This window comes from Anopheles maculipalpis, chromosome 2RL, assembly GCF_943734695.1.
Source record: "Anopheles maculipalpis chromosome 2RL, idAnoMacuDA_375_x, whole genome shotgun sequence".
Classification (NCBI taxonomy): domain Eukaryota; kingdom Metazoa; phylum Arthropoda; class Insecta; order Diptera; family Culicidae; genus Anopheles; species Anopheles maculipalpis.
In genome coordinates this window covers 4802485-4824748 of record NC_064871.1, presented here as the reverse complement: position 1 = coordinate 4824748, position 22264 = coordinate 4802485, and the positions used below count along the sequence as shown (strand labels likewise).

The following is a 22264-nucleotide window of genomic DNA, read 5'->3' as shown; positions in this document are numbered from 1 at the left end:
GGATTTAAGCCCCGGTCCTTCCGTTTGCTAATTTGGTAGGCATAATTAATTACAAAATTTTTCGTATCAGCCAGCCTATATAACCCTAATTTTCCTCAAAATTTCTTTCCTTCCCTTTCAAAGTTCAAATTGAAAGTGTGTCCCAACATGTCCTACCTATCACGGAAAAATGATCCCACCTGGTGGAAAATTCTCACCATTTCTCACTCTCTCCCCAAAGTCTTCCAACCATCCACTTCCACTCCCAACAGCACGAATAGGCCACGTGCGTTTTCCCAACCATTACCCCCAAAAGCACGCACACACAGACAACGGAACCTGCCCCAGGTGAGAAACACCCTGTGCGCGAAGAAGCATTTTCATCTGTTGCACTGCAACGACCATCGCCGCCGTCGTCCGTTTGTTTACATCAACTGCCAAGCTGCTTCGTGAGTGCGGGAAACTCGGTGCGCATGTCCACCGTCTCTCGGATATGTATTTTCAGATTCCGGAGCACGACCGTCTCAATGTGTGTTTGGCGTTTGACACGAACGGACGGGAAAACGTTTCACTGGTTGCTGCTGCTGCTGGAAGCTAGCTGTGTGTGCGTGTGTGTGTACCGTGCGTGCCTCTGTGTGTGCGCGGAAAAGCTGCTCCCCAAAAAGGGTGCTCCTGCTAGACGTGTATCGCGCGTGTGGGTCAATTCCCAACCCAGTGAATTTGTGGCCCAGGATTAATGACGGTGCAGTGAAAATTGAATCGACAATTGGCAGGGCGCGCACTTGGTGAAAATATCTCGTCAATCCCAAGGTAGCAGCGCTTTGGTACCGAATTTTCCTGCAACCATTCGACCCACAGCAGGCCATGTTGGTTTTTTCACCAGAGTATTGATTGAGCGAGAAACGTCGTCGAGTTCGAGTGGAGAGCAGCAGCAAAGCGGAAGCAAAGGTGAAAAACAAGTAGGAGGAAAACAGCAGAGCGAACGGGAAAAACATCATCTCATCTGGGTGTAATTGAGATGATATCGAGTCCGTGGCAATAGTGATATAGAAGCGAAAAGGCGAAGAAAAAAGGGAAAAGAAATCGGTTGCTGTTTAATTTAATCTCCTCCGTATGTGCGTGTGTGTTGGTAGTGGCGCCTTTTAGTGCGTTGAATAGTGTTGGTGAAGAATAGTGGTTTGTGCGTGTGTGTGTGTGTGTGAGTGTGTGGTGAAAATAAATAGTAATCACCATCTCCGATCACTGGTGTAGTTGATACGTGGTTCGACCACGGTTTCTTCGCCCTGTACATGGTGGAATCGCATCAGCCTTAGTGGGCACGCCGACTCAGGCAGTGGGGCAGTGGCTGTGACCGTCTGTGACGCTTCTGTGCGCCATGAGAAACGCCACGAAGGATACTGCCGCATCGCAGCAAACCGTGTACGCCGATAAGATCAATTATGGCGGTGTGATAGATTCGCTGAATCTGAAAAATGAGCGCAACGGTCCACCGACCACCGTACAGCATCGGAACAGTGTTCAGCAGCAGCAGCAGCAGAAGCGATCTTCGGTGGCGAAGAGTGGCACGGGAGCAGCAGCAGGACGTGTGTCCTCATCCAGCGATGGTACCGACACGTCCGGGAGCAGCTGCAGCGATGGTGACACGTCGTCCTCGTCGTACGACGAGCCAAACCTCCCATATCCCGGCTTCACCGAGTTCTCGCTCAAGTACCTTGCTCAGGATTCGAAGCCACGCATCTGGTGCCTGCAGCTCATCACTAATCCATATCCTTTTCAAAAACCAGACGCAGTCTCCGTTATTTTTTATTAGCCTGACTATTAAATGACCCCCTCAGGGTTTTCCTTAACTTGAACCCATCTTTCTCTCTCTCTCTCTGTCGGAAGCACGTGGTTCGAGCGTATCTCGATGATAGTCATTCTGCTTAACTGCGTCACACTGGGCATGTATCAGCCGTGTGTGGATGACGCTTGCGTTACAAACCGCTGCAAGATACTGCAGGTACTTGTGTAGGAGATGATGTCCATCTGTCGAACCCTCCCGAAAAACTTACGCCGGCTTTTGCTTCCAGATATTTGATGACATCATCTTTGCCTTCTTCTCGCTCGAGATGACAATCAAGATAGTGGCAATGGGCGCCTGGGGCAAGGGTACGTATCTGGCCGATTCGTGGAATCGGCTCGACTTTTTCATCGTGCTTGCCGGTGCGCTCGAGTACTGTCTGCAGGTGGAAAACCTCAACCTAACCGCCATCCGTACCATACGCGTACTGCGACCGCTGCGTGCAATCAATCGTATTCCGAGTAAGTTGTCTGCGTGGTGCTCCACAAAATGCTCCAAGTAGCACTGACAACCTTCTGACAACGTCCTCCCACGTTAACCCTCCTCAGGCATGCGAATTTTGGTGATGCTTCTGCTGGACACGCTGCCCATGCTCGGCAACGTTTTGCTGCTCTGTTTCTTCGTGTTTTTCATCTTCGGCATTGTTGGGGTACAGCTGTGGGAGGGCATACTACGGCAACGGTGCGTCATTAAGCTGCCGGACAATGTGTCACCACCGTCCTACCTGTAAGTAACGATCAATCGCAAGGGAGACTAGCGTTTCCCGTCTTTTTCTCCCTGTTTGACTTGGTTTACTTTTTGCTCCACTTTCTACCACTTTTTTTTTTTCGATAGCGAATCTCTGTAGTTAGCGAACTTTTTTCTTATCAACCAAAGCAGAAAAAAAACAATACCCTCTAGCGTTATTTTATCACTCTTTATCTCGAAGAACTCGTGATACTTAGCCTCCCATATGTCCCATGCTCCATGTTCCTTCCCCTTCCCCACTGACCTGTTCTCCAAGAACAACGGAAAACCGTGTCCCCGTGTCCTACCAATTTTGTACAGTTTCTCTGTAATTTACTTCCAATTTCCTTCGTTCGTTTTCGTTCGTCTCTCTCTCTCTCTCTGTCTCGAATTGTATAGTGTATATTCTTCATCCTCCAAAACCTCGACACACAGTTTTCGCGCCTTAAGCTTAAGCCTCCAGAAGCGTTAGACAGGGTGGTACAATGAGAAGAAGTAAAAAAGCCCTCCATATAGCGAACGAACAGGACGTGAATAATTAAATTCACTCCCATACCGTTCACCGTACCCTTACAAGCCCATCTGATCGTGTGTTATTTTTTTTTCGTTTTTTTTTTTTTTTGTTGTATATATACTTTTGTACATTTTCTTTTTCTGTTTTAGCACGTCGTCTCCGCGTAACATTTACTACCGAATTGTTAACCAGAAAAAAATCAAAACAGAGTAATTCCGTCTCCATTACGTTTCTCGTTTTACGTTTTTGAATGGCATTCCTGTTTCCCGCCCATAGCGTTATTAGTCCACTGGCGGGTAAAATACTAACCTTGTGTGTCTGTGCACTATGCCATCGTTCCTCAATAACTCAACAACTGCTTGCAATATGGAGGCTGGACTTAAGAAATGTCCATTTCGTCACGCGCTGTACTACAAACGTCAACATAAAAACCCATCCAGCAACCCACCCCCCACAACACACATACATACATGCTCCCCTTGGCCAACTAATGCTGCTCTTGCTCACTTACTTTGCTTACGTTTCTGTTGTTCACGGCTGTGTCTCTCTTTCTCTGTCTCTGTTTCTCTCGCGTTCCCTTCATGACCTTTCCTCCCTTCTCGGTTCGTTCTTTACGTTTTAATCGTAATGCGAAAATACCTATTTTTATGTTCATTTCTGTGCCAAAAGTGTTATACTGTTTAGTTTGTTTCATTGTCTGAAACTGATAACCAACGACACAGCTAAAACCCACATTTACTCCCTCCAAAAAAAAAAAAAACAAATCTCCACTCAGACCACCCAACAGACCGGCTATGCCGAAACAGGACGCTAAACTATTCCCACTATCCACCCGTTACACCCTCACCCCACTACCACCACCACCAATACCACCCACAAACCCATTTGCGTAACTACCATGTGCAGTAATGTAATCCAAAACTAACACACTTCATTACAGGCCCCTTCCAGATGAGTACAGAGTTCGCGTACGCTTGAATTCGTAAGAAATTCCCACTTTTTGACCGATTCAGATGCCTCTTCAATTATCTCATTTTGTGAATCTCATCATCTCTTCCTTTGTTTCGGTTTTGGAGTTTTTTTTTGTTATTGTTTCTCTCTCTCTCTCTCTCTCTCCTAGATACATATCTTTCACTGTCCAACACTGTTGTGCTACATTTTGTGTTTTGGTTTTATGTTTTACGTTTTTTTGTTGTTTATGGTCGTTTTACTGTGCTACTACAGTCTGTTTGACGAGAGGCGTGTACAAAACATTTCACTTTAAAACAATCGTCCAATGCTGTGTTCTTTCTAAAGTCTGCCATCAAATTGATGTACATTTTCCATTGAGTTCAAGCCCAAAGTTTTGAATAGAAAAATTATATACTTCAATTTAATAATAAAGCTCAACGATTGCTTACGCCCAAATGTATGCTATATTTAACTTTTGGGGCATTTTTCTAGTCTATTTGGAATCAAACACCACAATCCCTGGCTGCATGGTTAACGATCGAGAAAAGTGTAAAACTACGCTTTAATTTTTACGTCGATTAGATGCGACAGTATTCATTTAATGGGCTGTGAGAAAAAAATCCACTAGATGGCACTGCGATCAATCGGGAGAACTCTTGTGAAATCACCATGTTTCTTACATTTGTTTGTCTACTTACCTTGATGAAAACAAGCCCTACTGTATTCACTATTGAAGACCGTTTAGTTGTCTTATGTCAAATATCAATTTAACCGCTAACCAGCCCTCATCAACAACACGTCCTTTTGCTGAAGTTTTTCAGTACACGCTCCTCACTGGACAGACTGTTTGTTTACTTTCTTTTGTTAGCGAAAAAAATAATAAACACCGCCACTACCCCACCGTTCCAACTTACTTTACCGTGAGGGAAAAACAAGATGGCGAAGCGGTGCCAACAAACCGCTTGCTACCGTTGCTAGCTGCGATCGATGTCTGCAGGCGGTTCTAGCTAGTAGAGCTGTGTTACTGTGTACTTTTCGTTTTATTAATGTTTCATTATCAGTTCAGAAAGCAACTTTCCTTTCGGTTTTGTTGGGTTTTTTTTTCGTCTTTTCCATTACACGCAAAAATGATTATCGAAACCTTTTACTCTACTTCAAAACTGGTGCATCCTTCTGTAGCACACTATCTCTCGATAGAGACCATCTTCTTCTCACTAGCCGGGTAGCTAGTATACCTTTTTTTTTGTCATTTCCACCCTTTTTTTTCTCTATCGAACCGTTTGAAAAAAAAAGCGTCACAGAAGATATGCTCTCGCAATTCTGTCTCTTCCGTTCCCTTACCTTTTAACCTCGTTCTGCTCCTGATGGGCGAACGATTGTTGCCCCTTTTTTGAAACTCTTCTAGCCCAACTTTCTCAATTGTGCCGTCTCAAATTTGATCAACAAAGCCTGATAGTACAACAACCAGAAGTCAGAAAAAATACATTATATGATCACCAGAACAAGATACTACTCTCGCTCCTCTTACGTACCTCCATCTCAGCAAGGCTCACTCAGAAACACATGTCAACTAGCAAAAAAAAAAAAACAACAACAACATGTTCACCAAAAAACCAGCATTGTATCTATGCATATAAATACACCCCTTAACTCCTTCTTTTCCGCATAGTTGTTACCAGTTACCGCATTGCTTATATTGCATCCAAACTGTAAAAATAGGTATTTTCGGTTCAATCGCATATCGCAACAAATCGACTGATCGATCCGGAGTCCGGTTTGCATACTCCAAGCACCTCTCTCTCTCTCTCTCTCTCTTTCGCTCTCGTTCTCTCTCTCACCCTCTCTGTTCTTATGTATTCCTTCGCATACGAGTTGCATCGTCACGGGCAGGGAAACGCTTACGTTCGCTAATGGACGTGGGCGCAATTCCACTGCTTCGCTTGCCAAACTCAGGCTTTGTTGCTGTGCGCTATAAACGTGTCATGATTTTTGTACATTAAAAAAAAAAACAAGAAACAATCAGAGCGATCTACAAACTTTGCCACACTTTACCGGTCTTGTGTCTGTGTCAAGTTGTAAATTGATACCAAACATTGAAGTCTGTCTGTCTGTGACAATTTTTACCACCAAACTGTTTAAACTTTCCAACTGATTTTCGCCAAACTGTGTTTAGTTTACGTTTCGATGTACTTAGAGTAGTGCGCGTGTTTCAGTGTGTGTGTTATTACTTATAGAGTTCCAGCACCGGTAGTAGTCCACTGAAATATGGAACTGGCTACGAAAGCGCTGCTACTAGGTGGACGCCCTATAATGACTTCTCCATACTTGATGTGTGTGCTTCACTGTCTTTTAGTGTTTTTGTGTGTCCGTGTGTAGTTTCTATTAGAGTAGTTCCCAACCGATCCTTGAGAAACCATTGCAAAGGATACGTAAAATTCCTCCCCCTGAAGAAGATATAGTCACGATTGGCTTGTGTCCACCGTTAATCCCATATACTACTCCGACTCCGACACCCGATGTGTAGTAGCTGTACATGTGTGTTTCATTTTACTTTCCATTGTGTCTATGTGTGTACGTGTGTCTGTGTGTGCGTGTACGAGTGGAGGACTCAGCTGGCAAACTAGATATAGATAGACACCACCATTAGATAGAATCTAATCATATCCATATATGTAAATGTTTCTTTTTTTATCTTTTTCCTTTTTGGACATTCTGACATTTCACCGATCATTATTCTTGGCGATTAATACTCTTCTTTCTTTTCCCTTGCGTCTGCGTGCGTGTGTGTTTGTGTTTATTGTACGTATGTGTGCGTGTGCCTCGTCATTGTTGCCGCTGCGCTACCGATGTGCCCTAAAAAAACACTGCGAACTTTTAGTGTTTCCTTTTACTACGAGTTCTCCAAGGAGCAGGACTATATCTGCTCCAAACCCGAAGACTCCGGTATGCACCTCTGCCAGAATTTACCACCCTATCGAAATGGACCGCTCGTGTGCAATGGTAATGGTAGAAATGTGATTGCCGATCTTGTACTAGTACTGAGTCTGAATTTTCTTCATCGCCCTACTTATGCTCACAGATACGGCATTGCCCTATTCGGAGAATATGCCCACTGAAACGGCTTGCGTGAATTGGAACCAGTACTATACGAACTGTACGCAGCTTGGCAACAATCCGTTTCAGGGGACGATATCATTCGACAACATAGGACTCGCATGGGTTGCAATATTTCTTGTAAGAGTTCGTTTATCTTTGCACTTAAAATAGAGATAGATCTAAATGATACGGAACATCTGAATTTTCCAGGTCATATCGCTCGAGGGCTGGACCGATATAATGTACTACGTGCAGGATGCACACAGCTTCTGGGATTGGATCTACTTCGTGCTGCTGATAGTGGTAAGTTTTCTATTCCTCCGAGCAAGTAACTTTGAATTCTACCTAATTCTATTCTACCTAATTCTACTATACATTCGAACCCTTCCCCAACAGATTGGCTCTTTCTTCATGATCAACCTCTGCCTAGTCGTCATTGCCACACAGTTTTCCGAGACGAAGAAGCGCGAGATGGAACGGATGCGACAAGAGCGGGCCCGGTTCACATCCTCGTCAACTCTGGCATCGAGCACAAACAACTCCGAACCGACGACCTGCTACGCCGAGATCGTCAAGTACATCGGACATCTTTACCGCCGTCTCAAGCGCCGCATCATTAAGAAGTTACGATTGTATAAGTATGAATGAGCTGTTTTATGACTAACTAGCGCACCCTAGCGAGTAGGATTACGTCCCAACGGTGACGGATGGGTCCCTCTATGGTTCTGTTTCTGCTACACCCGTACTCTTGATCAGGCAGCAAACTTAACCTGTCAAGCTTACCTGCTTCATTTCTATCCACCCAAGTAGAAAACTGTCTCGCCCACCAAAGCCCTGTCGCATGCCAAACTACGGGCACCCGTTCTAGGCATCCCTTTCTTCGGTGCACAGCTCGTTGCACAACTGCCACCCGCCAACTGTCAATCATTACTGCACATAAGATCCTTTTTCCCTTTCGTGTTTCTCGTGTACCACCACAGATACCACATGCAAAAGCGCAAGGAAGGACTCATACCATGCACGCCGGAAACGATCACACTGTCACCGAATAAAATCAAAGCCCATCACCCAAAGTGTCCGCGTATGGGCGCTCTCCTGCAGCACGCTTCGATCACCAATCTGCAGCAGCAAAAGAACAAACACGATCTGCAGTCCAATCTGTCCATCAATCGGACGGGCGTTGTCGCGCTTAACCACCCAGACACGGCCAATGTACCGGTGGACAATCAGGTTTCATCACCCGAGGTTTCGGAGATTGTATCGCTGGAGAACATCAAGAACAATGCGCTGAACAATTCGACCAACTATCTGAACGAAGACCGGCAGAAAGTGTTACTGCTAAAGATCAACAATGAGGATCAATCGAACGGACAAGTAAGCAGCGTGTGTTTGTGTGTGTGGGGGGGGGGGGGGGGGGCTATGCCGCATTTACTAAACGTACTATCACGTTCTGATTTGTTCTGAATCACTGCAGGATCACCACTGTATGCCAAGCTTGCTAAGCCCTCCGTCAGCAGGTAGACGAAGATCGTCCGTTATGTTTAACGAATATGTAGTGCTTCATACGCCTCCAACCATTACAGAACCACCGCAAGATAAGAATGTGTACTGTTTGGAGAAAATGACCCAGGCGGGTGATGGAAGCATCTGGCAGGTAGTGATGTACTGATGCACTTGGGCTCAGCAACCAAACCAGATCTTCCATTATACTAAAGCCTACGATTCGCATTTTTGTGTGCGTGTGTGTCTGTATGTTTCTTCCACAGGTCAACTTGCCACATTCGCTGCAAACAGTGAGCACCGTATTTAACGAGTACTCCGACCTCTGTCTAACAGACGCGATGACCTGTCAGGAGCTGTTGGCATTCTCGGTAGCCTTCTCGGCCGCTCTGCCCACAGGTCAAACTACGCTCGAATCGTTCTACACGTCGCTAAAGCGTGCCAAAAGCACTGAACCGACCCGTTTCCTTACGGCCAACCAGCCCGGTGGACAAACGAACGCGACTTTGCCGCTGCCTGAGATCGAGCGTCTGAGCAGTAAATCCAGCAACGAACCTTCCCGGGCAAGCTTCGACCCGGTAACGACGGGCATTAACAATATCAACATGGAGGAGTTTGCCTGCTGTTACGAGTACTATCAGAACCAAGGACTGGCGGAAGAAAAACCACCACAGCGCTCCAAGTGTGTGCGGGTGCTGATTTCCGCGTGGCGTTGCTTCCGTCGGTCCTGTCACGTGACGCGAATCGGCGTGAAAAAGCTGGTAGATCACAAATACTTCCAGCAGGGCATACTGCTTGCGATCCTCATCAACACGCTCTCGATGGGCATCGAGTATCACGATCAACCGGCCGAGCTGACGGCGATCGTCGAGACGAGCAATATCGTGTTTTCCGCCATCTTTGCGGTGGAAATGATACTTAAGGTGATCGCCGAAGGACCGTTCCGGTATGTCGCTAACGGGTTCAACGTGTTCGATGGTGTGATTGTCATACTCAGGTATTTGCAGTTGCGATCGCCGGCTCACGTTCCGTGCAGGATTACATCGCGTTTGTTCTGTTCCGTTTACTTAGTGTGGTGGAGCTAGCCCAAGCCTACCTTGGCGAAGGACAGGGTAGCTCGGGATTAAGCGTATTGCGCACCTTCCGACTGCTGCGAATACTGAAGCTTGTGCGCTTCATGCCGAACCTACGCCGGCAGCTATTTGTCATGCTGCGCACCATGGACAATGTGGCAATCTTTTTTAGCCTGCTGATACTCTTCATATTCATATTCAGGTAGGTGACGCTTTCCATTCTCTCCTCCAGCACCCCGTAGCGCTGTAGTAGTCGATCCGTCCCTCGGTTGGGACCGTAGAAATTCCCGACAGCAACCAAACAAAAATCAAACAAAACTAAGCAAGCCCTTAAACAATAATCGTACATGAAATAAGCAAAAAACAAAAAAAAGCAAAACGAGATCTAAACAAACGCTAGGCCTTAAACAGAACGATATACCTATATCTGTATTATATTGGTTATTAATCAAGGAAGGATGTCATACGTGTCGCCGACTAGTCCCGGCCGGTGTGTTGATCTGCCCAGTCCCGTTGAGGTATCAGGTTCGAACACAGGAGCAAGATATAGGAGTAGAGCTATATTCTGGAGCTGTGTGTCCTCCACAGTCCTAAACCCCTCCAAAAAACCGATCAAGTCTTCCGTTCGCTAGTTCGCCTTATCACTACGACTGATGATCAAGATGTCTTGAGCTTGCAGCAGTGTAAAATGCCATCCATGCTAAGACACTTTTCGGGTCCGATTGCATACTTTTCGCCCAACAGTAATGGCCTTCATTGGAAACAAAAAGCTGTTAATAACTAGCAGATCGTTTTCTCACCCGTTTGTTTTCTTCTCATGTCATCATCAATCTTCCTTCTTTCCGACTGTACAGTACATCAAAATCGTTGATCAACGAGCAAATACCATCCCTTGCTCTCTATCTTTCTCTCTCTCTCTCTCTTTCACTTTATCGCTCTCTCTCTCTTTCTCTGTATACTTAAGTGTATCGTATCGCATACTACAGCCACAAGACTTGAGCACTTGCTGCCTATTATCATATGCATATACATAGCGCGTTTCGCGTCGCCTTTCTCACCTAGTGCAAAAATTAAGCAACAAGCTGTACAGTGGTTTGCTCTCAACCTTATTGACCACCACTCCCCAGGTGTATTGTAAAAAGTGGGATTTAGCTATAAAACCAAAACCAAACAGAAGAAGAGGCCGTAACGGCTAGAGCCTTGATTGCCGACAAAACTGACGCCATTATTCAGATTCTCATGCCTATCTGTCTTATTACAGGGTTTCGATCTAATAATGGAATTATAGAATCATTTAACGGAATGTTTCAAATCGATAGTGGAATACTGCAAGCACGCTGTGAAACTTTGCAACCATTTAGTGGAAGTTTGCATCCAGTTAGGGGAAATTTGCAACTCGACTGTAGGCTTTTGCTATCAGCTTTGGTTTAAAGAAGCAACCATTTTTCCAACGAATTTATGTGTTTCTAGCAAAAGATTCTTGCAAAGTTCCACAATCGAGTCACAATTTCCCTTTACTGAATGCAATATTTCACTGTATGATAGCAAAGATTCTACAATACGCTTGGAGTAATTCACTATACATTTGAAAAATTCCACATGGATCGAAACTGTATATAATACTATATTATCCTGATCGTTTCCCCCTTGTCCCCTTCTTGTCCTCGCTCTCTCTCTCTCTCTCTCTCTCATCATATGCCGTAAACTTATTATATACTTAAACCATACCGAATATGCTTTTTCCCCAAAACTGCCAAAACAAACCAAAAAAATAAAAAAATACAAACTACTGCCTATGATACCAAAACCAAAATAATCAACTCAAACCTCATCATCACCTGTGTTTTCCCAAGTATACTTGGAATGAATCTGTTTGGCTGCAAGTTCTGCGAAAAAAACGAGACCGCCGGAGAGGTGGAGTGTGATAGAAAAAATTTTGACAGCCTCCTGTGGGCCCTGGTGACCGTTTTTCAGGTATTTAAATACGCAAACACCCGTTTACCAAATTGTTTTGTCTTTCTCTTTCTCTCGTACTTTAACATTCTGTTTTTCGCCCGTCTCCCGTTATGTTTTCTTTCTTACCTGGCCGCTCCCACCCTCTCTCTTTCTCTCTCTCTCTCTCTCTATCTCTCTTGTAATGATACGTTTTACTTCTAATTAATATCCAATTTAACGCTTCCGAAACTGTACACATGCATTCTATTCCAATTTTGTTTGTTTGTTTGTTTGTTTGTTTGAGTGTTACTTTTCCCTTGGAACGATGAGTATTGTTTTTTTGTTTGTTTCTTTTCTTATGTTGTTGGGTTTTTCCTTTTTCTTTTGTAAGAAAAAATTGCACATTTTTCCCCAAAAACATAAACATACCGATACATCTTCTGTGCACCATGTTCCACGTTTGCTTTTGTGTTGCTGCATTTTGTGTTGACATTTTTGAATTTTCATTCCTATATACTTTGTAGTACTGTATCCTTTTTGTTTTTCTAGTTTCATTAACTCCTTTCTCACTCAAACCGCCAACATGATCCTGATCGACCGGTACACGCTGCTGTTGCCTAGTTGAGATATTGTATTATTAATTATTCACTAAGAAATCCTGCTTTCCGTATAATCATCCTAGTTCGGTGTTCGGATACGGAGTAGATCCTTTGTGATCGTTTTTAATCGACCCAATAGAGCTCTCACTTACAGCCATTCCTTAGCCAATGTGGTCTAATGGTGTTGCTAGGTGACATTTTGCTTTTTTTGTCGACTGTATATTAGTTCAAACGGCACAACCTATCCATAATGTTGGATGATGTCCGTATCTAAACAAGCAACGTTGCAAGTTTCAAAGCAACATCGTCAGACCAAGCTGCTAACCGTTCATAACTTTAGAATTTAGACGTAACGTGTACAGCAAGCGTATCCTTCCAATATGACTTTCCCAGTTTTCCCTGTTGGCATCTTCGATTAATACGTTCTCAGTAACTACCCTAGTTTCATCTTCGATTTAGTTTAGTTTAGTTTGCATTTTCGTTTCATTTTCTTTCCCTAAGCCTGTCTTCGCTCCTGGAGTTTGTTTTTTTTTTTTAAACCCCTCTGCTCCATTCCTTCTGCTCCTAATCGTCTGATCAATAACAAATTTTGGATGCGAATGTTACCGGTATAACTACATAAACACACACACACTTGCGTCTGAGTATTTTGCATCGTATTCTTCTAATATGCGCAGATTGGTGCCAGAGTGTTCTGTATATTTCGTTTTTCTTATACCTTTTTTGTGGAATTTGTATATTATTATACACTCAGTGTACAAACCGAACCAAAACTACTAAACACACACACGTAAATTACATACAGCTCAATACTGTCTGTAGATAATTAAACGAAACAACTACTACTATTGATAATAACCAACAACAACAACAACAACAAACAACCCTCAAAACACTTAAAACTAGTCTCTATTATCCCTCACGTTCCGAAAAAAAGAAGGTAAGTCTGAGCCCTTTTTTTGAGCTGCAAGTTAACGTTTTCCAAAGCCAAACAAAACAAAATTAAATCAAAACTACTAATATTCAGCACGCATTGCTCGGATTTTGCTCGAAATTGTTCCATTTGTTACGTATTTCACCCTTTTGGATTGAACCCCGATCTGGACTGATGTTTGTTGTCTGGGATTCTCTGGTCGAGCAAACGCGACGACACCCACCCACTGTGTACATGCTAATGCTACTTAATCCTGTCTGTCTGTACATGCGTTGAACTGAGTATCATTAAACAACCTTCCATCTTTTTTTTGCTCTCCACACTGTGTATATTGGTCGGACCGAAAGTGTCGTCCTGTGTCATGTTAATCCTGCGCATGAGTTTTGTTTGTTTGTATCATATAAAGTAACGCATAACACAAACCATTGCTCTAAATTGCAACTTAAAAAAAGACCCGAAACCGTCTAGCGTAACACTCGCACTCTACACACGGTTAGGAGCAATACTCGGCAATACATGACCATGCCCAATCCAATCCAACAACGCACAGGAAGGGTGTACGTTACAGTGATAACAAAAAAAAAAACACACACAAACACAGTCACGAGTAAGCAAGTAAAAATAAAACACTCTTCCACAAGTCAAAACACCATCAAGCATCAAGTATGCGATCCTTCTGCTCGGTGTGCAAGAAAAGCAGATCCGTTTCTACTGCATTTATTCGCTCGTGCATGCGTCGTGTTTGCCTTCTTAATCCGCCATTTTTTTCATCTCTGTTTTCTTCTTCATGCTGTCTTTACTTTAATCCTACCCGCTACCACTCATTACAATTCGATGATCACACGCAGTTAGAAGAGCACACTCAAAAAAAAAAACCACCACCACCCAGTATCAGTCGAAGTCTACCCAGGGCACAGGCTACAGAACAGAGTTTCCAATAAAACCGTTCAAAGATCGACATCCACACCGGTTAAGGAACATTACTCCCAACACAGCAGCAAACGCAGCCTAATATGCTAGAGTAGTAGCTGTAGTGGCAATAGCTAGCTGATCAACTGTTTGATCACCTTTGCTTCCACAACTAACTACAAACTCCCTGTTTGGGAAACCAACCCTACAGGGCACCATAATCCACCTGCAACAATACAAAACGAACAATAATTTTAAAAAAGACAAGCGATAGCGAGAACATCCCAGCCGTAGCTCAGATCATTGAGATAAAACACACTCACTGCCAAAAACAAGGGGTGTACACTACCAAAAAAAAAAAAAAAAAACAACAAAAACCACCAAAAAACAAGCCAAGCCAAAAAATTTATACAATCATCTCGTCGTACGTTGACCTTCCAATTAATACACCAATTAATACACCAGCAAAAGAAAAATCAACCACAAATAACTACAAACCTTGTTCTGATAAACGAAAAATACTTAAATACCCATAACAGTAAAAACCGACACTCCAAACAAACTCCATTTGCCTAAGTAGCCAAGAAGACAAAATACTACCAAACATAATTCAGTCAAACCCCGCGATAGAGGAGTTAATAAACTATCACACCAACACAGACACACACACACACTTATACACATCAGTTAGTAGCGAATGCAGATGCGAAGTAATGCGAAGTTTATACTGCCGCTTCCATTGCTTGACCGTATCTGTATACCGTACACAGCGTAGCATACATCTGTTAGTATCATTGGCAAGACGGGGATTATATTTGCATGAAAACGGAGGAACAGTATCCTAGCAGTTGTATGCCGCAATCGTATATAGAAACATTGTCAGGTCAGACCAGTATCAGAGATATATACAGTCGAATACAGAGAAATAATCAAATTAATACAGAACATAATACAAACCATTGCCAACCGAGCGGCACCACCGTCCGTCAGTACTGCCATAAATACTAGGATTGTTGATCGAATCCAACCCTGGATACTACGCTGTTGACAGACGTTTTGCTCTGTCGTTCAAATTCAAATTGACAGTTAGAGGTGCTTGAGTATACTATCTACTCCAGTACTGATGTGGCGTGGTGTAGTCCCGGGAGGCAAAGTAGTAGAACGCAGAAATTCGTTACCAATACTCATAGTCGGTGATAAATGAATGCTTTAGTTATTATATTGGTTCTTGCATCGTTTTTGAAAGCATAATTATACATATATATATATACATATACATATATACCACAATTTATAGCATTCTTGGCATGTACCTTTTTGGAGGTAAGTTCTGTAAGTTTGTCGAAGAAGGCGGGAGAGAAAGGGAATGTACTTGTCCAGAAATTGTCTCCAAGCATCCGCAATGTGAATGCGACCGTAAACATTTCAACAATATCCTCTGGGCCACTGTAACCGTGTTTCAAGTAAGTGACGCCATGTTCCACGCACGTTCGTGTTTCGTGTTCCGTTGAGCGCTACTACTACTACTACTACTAATACTATTAAGCGCTCCCCGTTCGTTCTCCTGTTTGTGTGTATGTGTAACCGTGCGTGTGTGTGTGTGTGAATGTGTGCATATTGTTGTGAGTTTTATGTGTGTACGATTCCCAAATTCATCATGTTCGGGTTTAGGTGCCCTGTACGATACCATACTATGTTGTTGATGTTGTTCATTTATCTCTCTTCATGCCCTATTCGAGCGTTTTTGAATCTACTTGTACAAGTTTGTATACCCTACCTGTGTTCATCCTACACTTACTGTACCACACACACACACACACACACACACACACACACACTTAATTGATCTTCACAACCGAGCGAAACGAACAAAAGTACTCCAAGGAATGACGGTTGGGAGATCCCAAAATGGAGTTTTTGGTTCGTTTCGGTTCCATTCCTATGTGCAACAACTCTTGCTTATGAATGTCACAACAAACCAACCTACACTATTTACTACGTTATCGCATCTTGAACCTTCTTCTGTCCAAACCCTGTCATTCACCATTCACGTGCACAGTTCCTGCAAGGCGGAAGGATAGCATGATCCTCGGCGATCCTCACATCGTTCTTCCCCACATCGTTAAATACTCTGTTGTTTTTGGTTCGATTGTACGCCACCCTTCATTGTTCTCATTATTTGTTCGTTGTTGTTCCCGTTGTACTGCGCGCCTTTTGTGCCATTTGAAGTAGTTAGTCGATAGTTGTGCGCTTCCTCGTCCATGTGTACCATATCCGTCGGATGCAACTGTAGCTAGCAGCATATGAACGAATTATGTTCCTTTATTGTTAATTCCTTGCCATTGTTTCTATAATTTTTTTTCTTGTAAAGTTCGTTCGTTCAAAAGTAGTGCGGTAGTAGTATTTCGTAGTAAACCCAGTACAGTTGGTAATATACATTTATTGGAATGCACATTGTACTATTATCAGTATCAGCCTGAATCCTATCCTGCCTTATCTCCTCATTTCGATTATGCTCTGTAGCCGTGTGTGTTGTGTCGTACAATGTCGATGTAATCTTCCGCTACTGTGAACTTCTCTATCCCCCTTACCGATACTGTCCGTTATTGTGTCGTGTATTGCGTTGGCCAGTGAGTCGTGAAACCGTCTTATACCAGCCCCACGGCAACCGTCACTCTGTCTTTCCCGGCTCTTTCCCTATCTAGATACTCACGCAGGAGGACTGGAATGTGGTGTTGTTCAATGGTATGGAAAAGACAAGCCATTGGGCCGCCCTCTACTTTGTCACGCTGATGACGTTTGGCAATTATGTCCTGTTCAATCTGTTGGTCGCTATCCTTGTGGAGGGTTTCAGCTCGGAGGTACGTGTGATGCATTCTGCTGGATATAGCAACAAAATAACCCATTTCATAACCCCTTTCCATTACTTGATGATCAACCGTAGCGTAACGAGAGGCGTGAAAGGGAGCAGCGAGAGCTCGTAAAGGCTAAGCTGAACGCGGAAGCCCTGGCACAGGAGCAGAGCATGGAGGTGTACGATGATCAGCGAAGTTTTTCCGAATCTTCCACCACCGACAGCTACAATGGCGGGTCCCGTGGCAAGTGGTACAGCGTCGAGGAACTCAGCAAGGTAGGTTTGTGCATTGCTCATAGCTTTACCATCGTTGAACGACTTACTTGGTCATGCAGGTACGCAATCTGGATATAAAGTGCAACATTCAGAAGCAACGATTACTTCAACCCAACTACGAAGATCCGAAAAACGTGGCCCAGAAGAACAAGCGGGAGAAGGATGTATCCAAGTCGGAACCTAGCGCAGGCAAAAAGAATAAAGGGGTATGTGGTGCTTGTTTTTAAGCATACCTTGCATCTCTCCCATCATGCAAGAGTAATTGTGTATTGTTTCTTCCTTCAGAAAAAGACCGAATCTTTAAAGCTGTACAACATCCAGGTGCAGGATCCGCCTATTATCACCACCACAGCCGCAACGCCCCAAGATTCACCGAGCGGTACGATGGAGTCAGGGACGAGCTTCAAGGATTGGGATCAGGCGGACTTTGAAAAGTACGAGCGGGAAAACTCTTCCCTACTGAAGCCACCTTCCATACTTGGCTCGCTGAAAACACTCGACGATCGAACCTTTTTCGAGGGTACTCCCGTCCTGAATGAAATGCGCAAGAAGCACGACAAGAATCATACCACCTCGTCCGATAGCCGATTGGCCGTGGTAGAAAAGCAGCAGAAAAAGTCCGAGAAACCACTCACCGAGTCGGTGAGTGCTCCGAAAGCCGTTGGAAAAGAGGAAACAGCCAATGCGGGTCTCCATCGGCAAGCCTCGACAGACGAGGGAGTTCTGAACAATGGAAAGATTTTATCGCAGCCCAAAGGTAAACGATGGGGAAGCTCTCTGTTGGATGTAACGATATATTAGCGGTTTTTTTTTTTAAATTTTGTATCTCGTTCAGGGTTCAGTGGAAATGATCGCCGAACGCATGATCCACTGCTGGAGAAAAGCAATCGCATCCAGAATGATACCCAAGGTTCCAAAACACCGAACCGCAGGCGCAGCTCGGTTCGGCGGTCGTCCTCAGTCAAGGTAGACAGTGGGGCCAGTAGTATTGCTAGCAATCTCAGCCTAACGTCACACCCTCGCTGCTACTACAATAATGGCAGCACGAAGTACTATTTCGATCGCAAAAATTCGCTACGCTTGTGCGACATCAGGACACCGAACAATCGGCGTCGCATGTCCTCGTTCGAACAGGCCTACCACAAGCAATCGCCAATGAGCAGCATCAGAAATCTCGAAATTAAACAGCTACAGGACGAGCTGGACAAGAGCAAGCTGGACAAATCGTCGAACGCGTTCAAGATCGCGGGTAACAGCACCGATCTGACTGGGAAGACGATCAGAAGCGATGGAACGCCAAAGAAAAAGGGCAAGGGACGATTGAAGCAGTTCTTCCGCATGGTAACACCGTATCATTTCGTGGAGGACCATGAAACGTACACGCTGTACCTGTTTCCCGAGCACAACAGGTAAACATAGACCACCAATTAAATTACAATCCCAGTTTCAACCTAGCTCAAAATTGCCCATTTTCGTGTTGTTTTTTTACAGATTTCGACAGATATGTACGTGGTTTGTCAACCAAAAATGGTTCGATAACGTCATTCTGCTGTTTATTGCACTGAACTGCATCACACTGGCCATGGAACGTCCCAACATTCCACCAAACTGTACCGAGCGATACTTTCTCTCCACTGCCAATTATGTTTTCACTGTCGTTTTTGCAGTGGAAATGTTTATCAAGGTGAGCATTGAGCGTCTAAAAGTATGCAATATGTATGTTCAATAAAATATGTCGTGTGTAAAATGCATTGACATTGCATACATTCGGGTGTCTCCGAATCGATGATCGCACAATAAACGTATCGAACGCTTTCTTTTCACCCTCTGCAGGTGGTTTCAGCAGGACTGTTTTACGGACCGGATGCCTACTTTACTTCTGGCTGGAACATCATGGACGGTTCGTTGGTGATTATCTCGATCGTTGATCTGCTGATGTCACTGATAAGCGAATCGAGCCCGAGAATATTTGGAATCTTGAGGGTAAGTGGCTTAAGGTGCTTTTGGCTGATGCTGATGACCAGCAAACCTTTCTTCATTTTTTATTTGCCTCCTTCAGGTGTTCAGACTTCTGCGATCGCTGCGGCCTCTGCGGGTAATCAATCGTGCCCCGGGGCTTAAGCTGGTCGTTCAGACACTACTCTCTTCGCTACGCCCCATCGGTAACATTGTGCTGATTTGTTGTACATTTTTCATCATCTTTGGTATATTGGGAGTACAGGTTAGTGATCGAACTCTACTTACAGCGGCGTAGTGTACAGCTTCTTTACCATTTCTTCTTCGCAGCTCTTCAAGGGTACGTTCTACTACTGCGAGGGCGAAAACATCAAGAATGTCAGAAACAAACAGGAATGTCTGGAGAAGGAAGGCAACGTCTGGATCAACAGAAAGTATAACTTTGATGATCTCGGTAAAGCGCTCATGTCTCTGTTCGTGTTGTCTTCGCGAGACGGTTGGGTTAACATCATGTACACCGGACTCGATGCTGTTGGTGTGGACCAACAGGTATGATGCGAACTGCCATTTTTAATTTAGTACCACGAGACCATTGTTACCCTGATTGACGCTCTTTATACGCAGCCTATCGTGAACTACAACGAGTGGCGCTTGCTGTACTTTATTGCCTTCATATTGCTCGTCGGCTTCTTTGTCCTAAACATGTTCGTCGGCGTGGTCGTCGAGAACTTTCACCGCTGTCGCGAGGAGCAGGAAAAGGAGGAAAAGATTCGCCGGGCAGCGAAACGAGCTTTGCAGATGGAGAAAAAGCGAAAAAGTATGCGCAATGCAATAATTTATCATGATCTACATTGCACCCAGGTATCCATCATTAACTTCACCGACTTCCTTCCACAGGAATGCATGAGCCACCATACTACACAAACTATTCACCGATGCGACTCTTCGTGCACAATGTTGTCACCTCGAAGTACTTCGATTTGGCGATCGCTGCCGTCATAGGGCTGAACGTGGTAACGATGGCGATGGAGTACTACATGATGCCGCTGGCACTGGAGTATGCGCTCAAGATTTTTAACTACTTCTTTACCGCCGTCTTCATACTCGAGGCGGCGATGAAGTTGCTTGCGTTAGGTGTTAAGATATACATGAAAGATCGCTGGAACCAGCTGGACGTCGCGATCGTCATACTGTCGATCGTGGGTATTGTGTTGGAAGAGCTCGAGACGAACATTATACCGATCAATCCGACCATCATTCGTGTGATGCGCGTCCTGCGGATCGCTCGCGTACTAAAGCTGCTGAAGATGGCCAAGGGTATCCGTGCTCTCCTGGACACCGTAATGCAGGCGTTACCACAGGTAAGCTATAATCGCAGGGTCGCAAATGGACAACACCCCCATTGACTGTACTGTTGTCCCGCTTTGTCCTTTCTTCTCCCGTAGGTTGGTAACCTGGGCCTGCTGTTTTTCCTGCTATTCTTTATCTTTGCCGCACTCGGTGTGGAGCTGTTCGGGCGGCTCGAATGCTCCGAGGAAGTACCGTGCCAGGGTTTGGGAGAGCATGCACACTTTGCCAACTTCGGTATGGCCTTCTTGACGCTGTTCCGTGTGGCCACCGGTGACAACTGGAACGGCATCATGAAGGACACGCTGCGAGACGATTGCGACGACGCGGCAGATTGCGTGAAAAATTGCTGCGTGAGCACAATCATAGCGCCGATCTTCTTCGTTATTTTCGTGCTGATGGCACAGTTCGTATTGGTGAATGTGGTTGTGGCCGTGCTGATGAAGCATCTGGAAGAAAGCCACAAGCAGATGGAAGATGAATTGGATATTGACACGGAGCTGGAACGCGAATTCGAAAGAGAGCAAGAGTTTGAGGAGGAACAAGCGCTTTGCATGCAGCTGAACGATGATAACAAGCAAGTTCACAAACGCCCACTAACCAAAGTTTCTTCCTTGCCTTCGAATTTCACGTACAGTACTCCGATCTTGGAGAAGAAGAGCAATATTCAACGTCGTCAGACCATACAGTATTTCAACCAGAATCTAGGCCTCTCGGTTTTCAACTCATACACCAATAACAATTCCTATGACGAAACGGCGGAAAATAACATTAACGCCGAGGGCGAAGAAATTTTGGAGCCGGGCCGGGACGACGGCAGCGGCGGTGGTGGTGGTGTTGTTGACGAGAAGAAGACGAACAAGATGAGCGAGGGGCCAGAGGGCAAAGGGATAGAAGGGTTGAACTCGGCCAAGGAGTACAACTCAAAAAATGTTAACAAGAAAATTTTGATCAACAAGACAAACCTTTTCAGCAAGTCTTGCGATGGTCGGCCTTCGGGCGAAGGGAAGCGAAAGAGCTTCAAGGACGATGGGTGTCTCAACATTACTATACCGAGTGCTCCGGTGGGCGGTGGCACCGGTAAAGTAGAACCCGCAAGGACGGACGATCCTCGCCGAGGATCGGCCGGTCCGGTAGGGCCCGCTGATGGTATGGAGGGCGATCTGGTGGAATCGCAATGCTCGACAATCACCTCGTCAAGTCGATCGCGGCATCAAGCCGGTGGCAAGCTGGAATCACGTCAATTGAGTTTAGACTACGATCCAACCAGAACCCCGAAAGCGTCCTCGGACGGGCACGATGGAGCGCCGCTGGCCACCGATGGTTGCCTGCCGGTGACGACACTGGGCGCAAGCACGACGTCCTCCACTACCGGGAACAGTGGCAGCAGCAATACGACGACCAGCGGTAGCACTGTTTCGAACAAATCGTTTCTCTCGGTTCCTAAGCTGCAGCCCAAAAGCAGATCCGGCAGCACCAAGCAGCTGTTCAAACAGACTGCCCTGGACGAGGACGGTGAGACTAATGATGAGAGCTCCCTGCTGCTTCCGGTGGCCACCGTCGCCGATAGTGGCAGTCCCGGCAGCAACCATTGTCTTGGGGCCGGCGCTCTGCTCAGTATACCGAGCGAGGGCGGTGGGTTCGGGGCGGAGTCGGTCAAGAATTCGGAATCGTGCGAAATCATACGAATCATTTCCGAGCGACGTAAAATTTAGAGCGCAGCGCAAAAATGTGAGACAGCGAGATAGTGAGAAAGAGAGGTGCGTGTAAAAGAG

General features: G+C 45.0%; 2 protein-coding genes across 2 annotated transcripts in view; one reads left to right on the top strand and one right to left on the bottom strand.

Moving 5' to 3' along the window:
• Positions 1 to 3217, bottom strand: part of LOC126557692 (cell cycle checkpoint control protein RAD9B) — a 211936-nt gene extending 208719 nt beyond the window's left edge. The window contains exon 1 of the mRNA XM_050213550.1: positions 3212 to 3217. The gene's annotated coding sequence lies outside the window, so the exon portion shown is untranslated. The remainder of the gene's footprint in view (positions 1 to 3211) is intronic.
• On the top strand, positions 1355 to 22211 carry LOC126559624 (voltage-dependent T-type calcium channel subunit alpha-1G). Its single transcript, XM_050215794.1, has 26 exons — positions 1355 to 1743; positions 1867 to 1978; positions 2049 to 2280; positions 2368 to 2545; positions 3209 to 3268; positions 6889 to 7010; positions 7090 to 7244; positions 7317 to 7409; positions 7503 to 7744; positions 8087 to 8480; positions 8581 to 8760; positions 8873 to 9603; positions 9678 to 9881; positions 15354 to 15519; positions 16762 to 16917; positions 17001 to 17186; positions 17246 to 17392; positions 17472 to 17943; positions 18022 to 18595; positions 18678 to 18870; positions 19020 to 19169; positions 19246 to 19407; positions 19473 to 19691; positions 19767 to 19959; positions 20040 to 20503; positions 20588 to 22211. Exons 1-26 carry the CDS (start codon positions 1355 to 1357, stop codon positions 22202 to 22204), a joined length of 7791 nt encoding a protein of 2596 aa, XP_050071751.1. The 3' UTR covers positions 22205 to 22211.
• Positions 22212 to 22264: the final 53 nt, after the last annotated feature.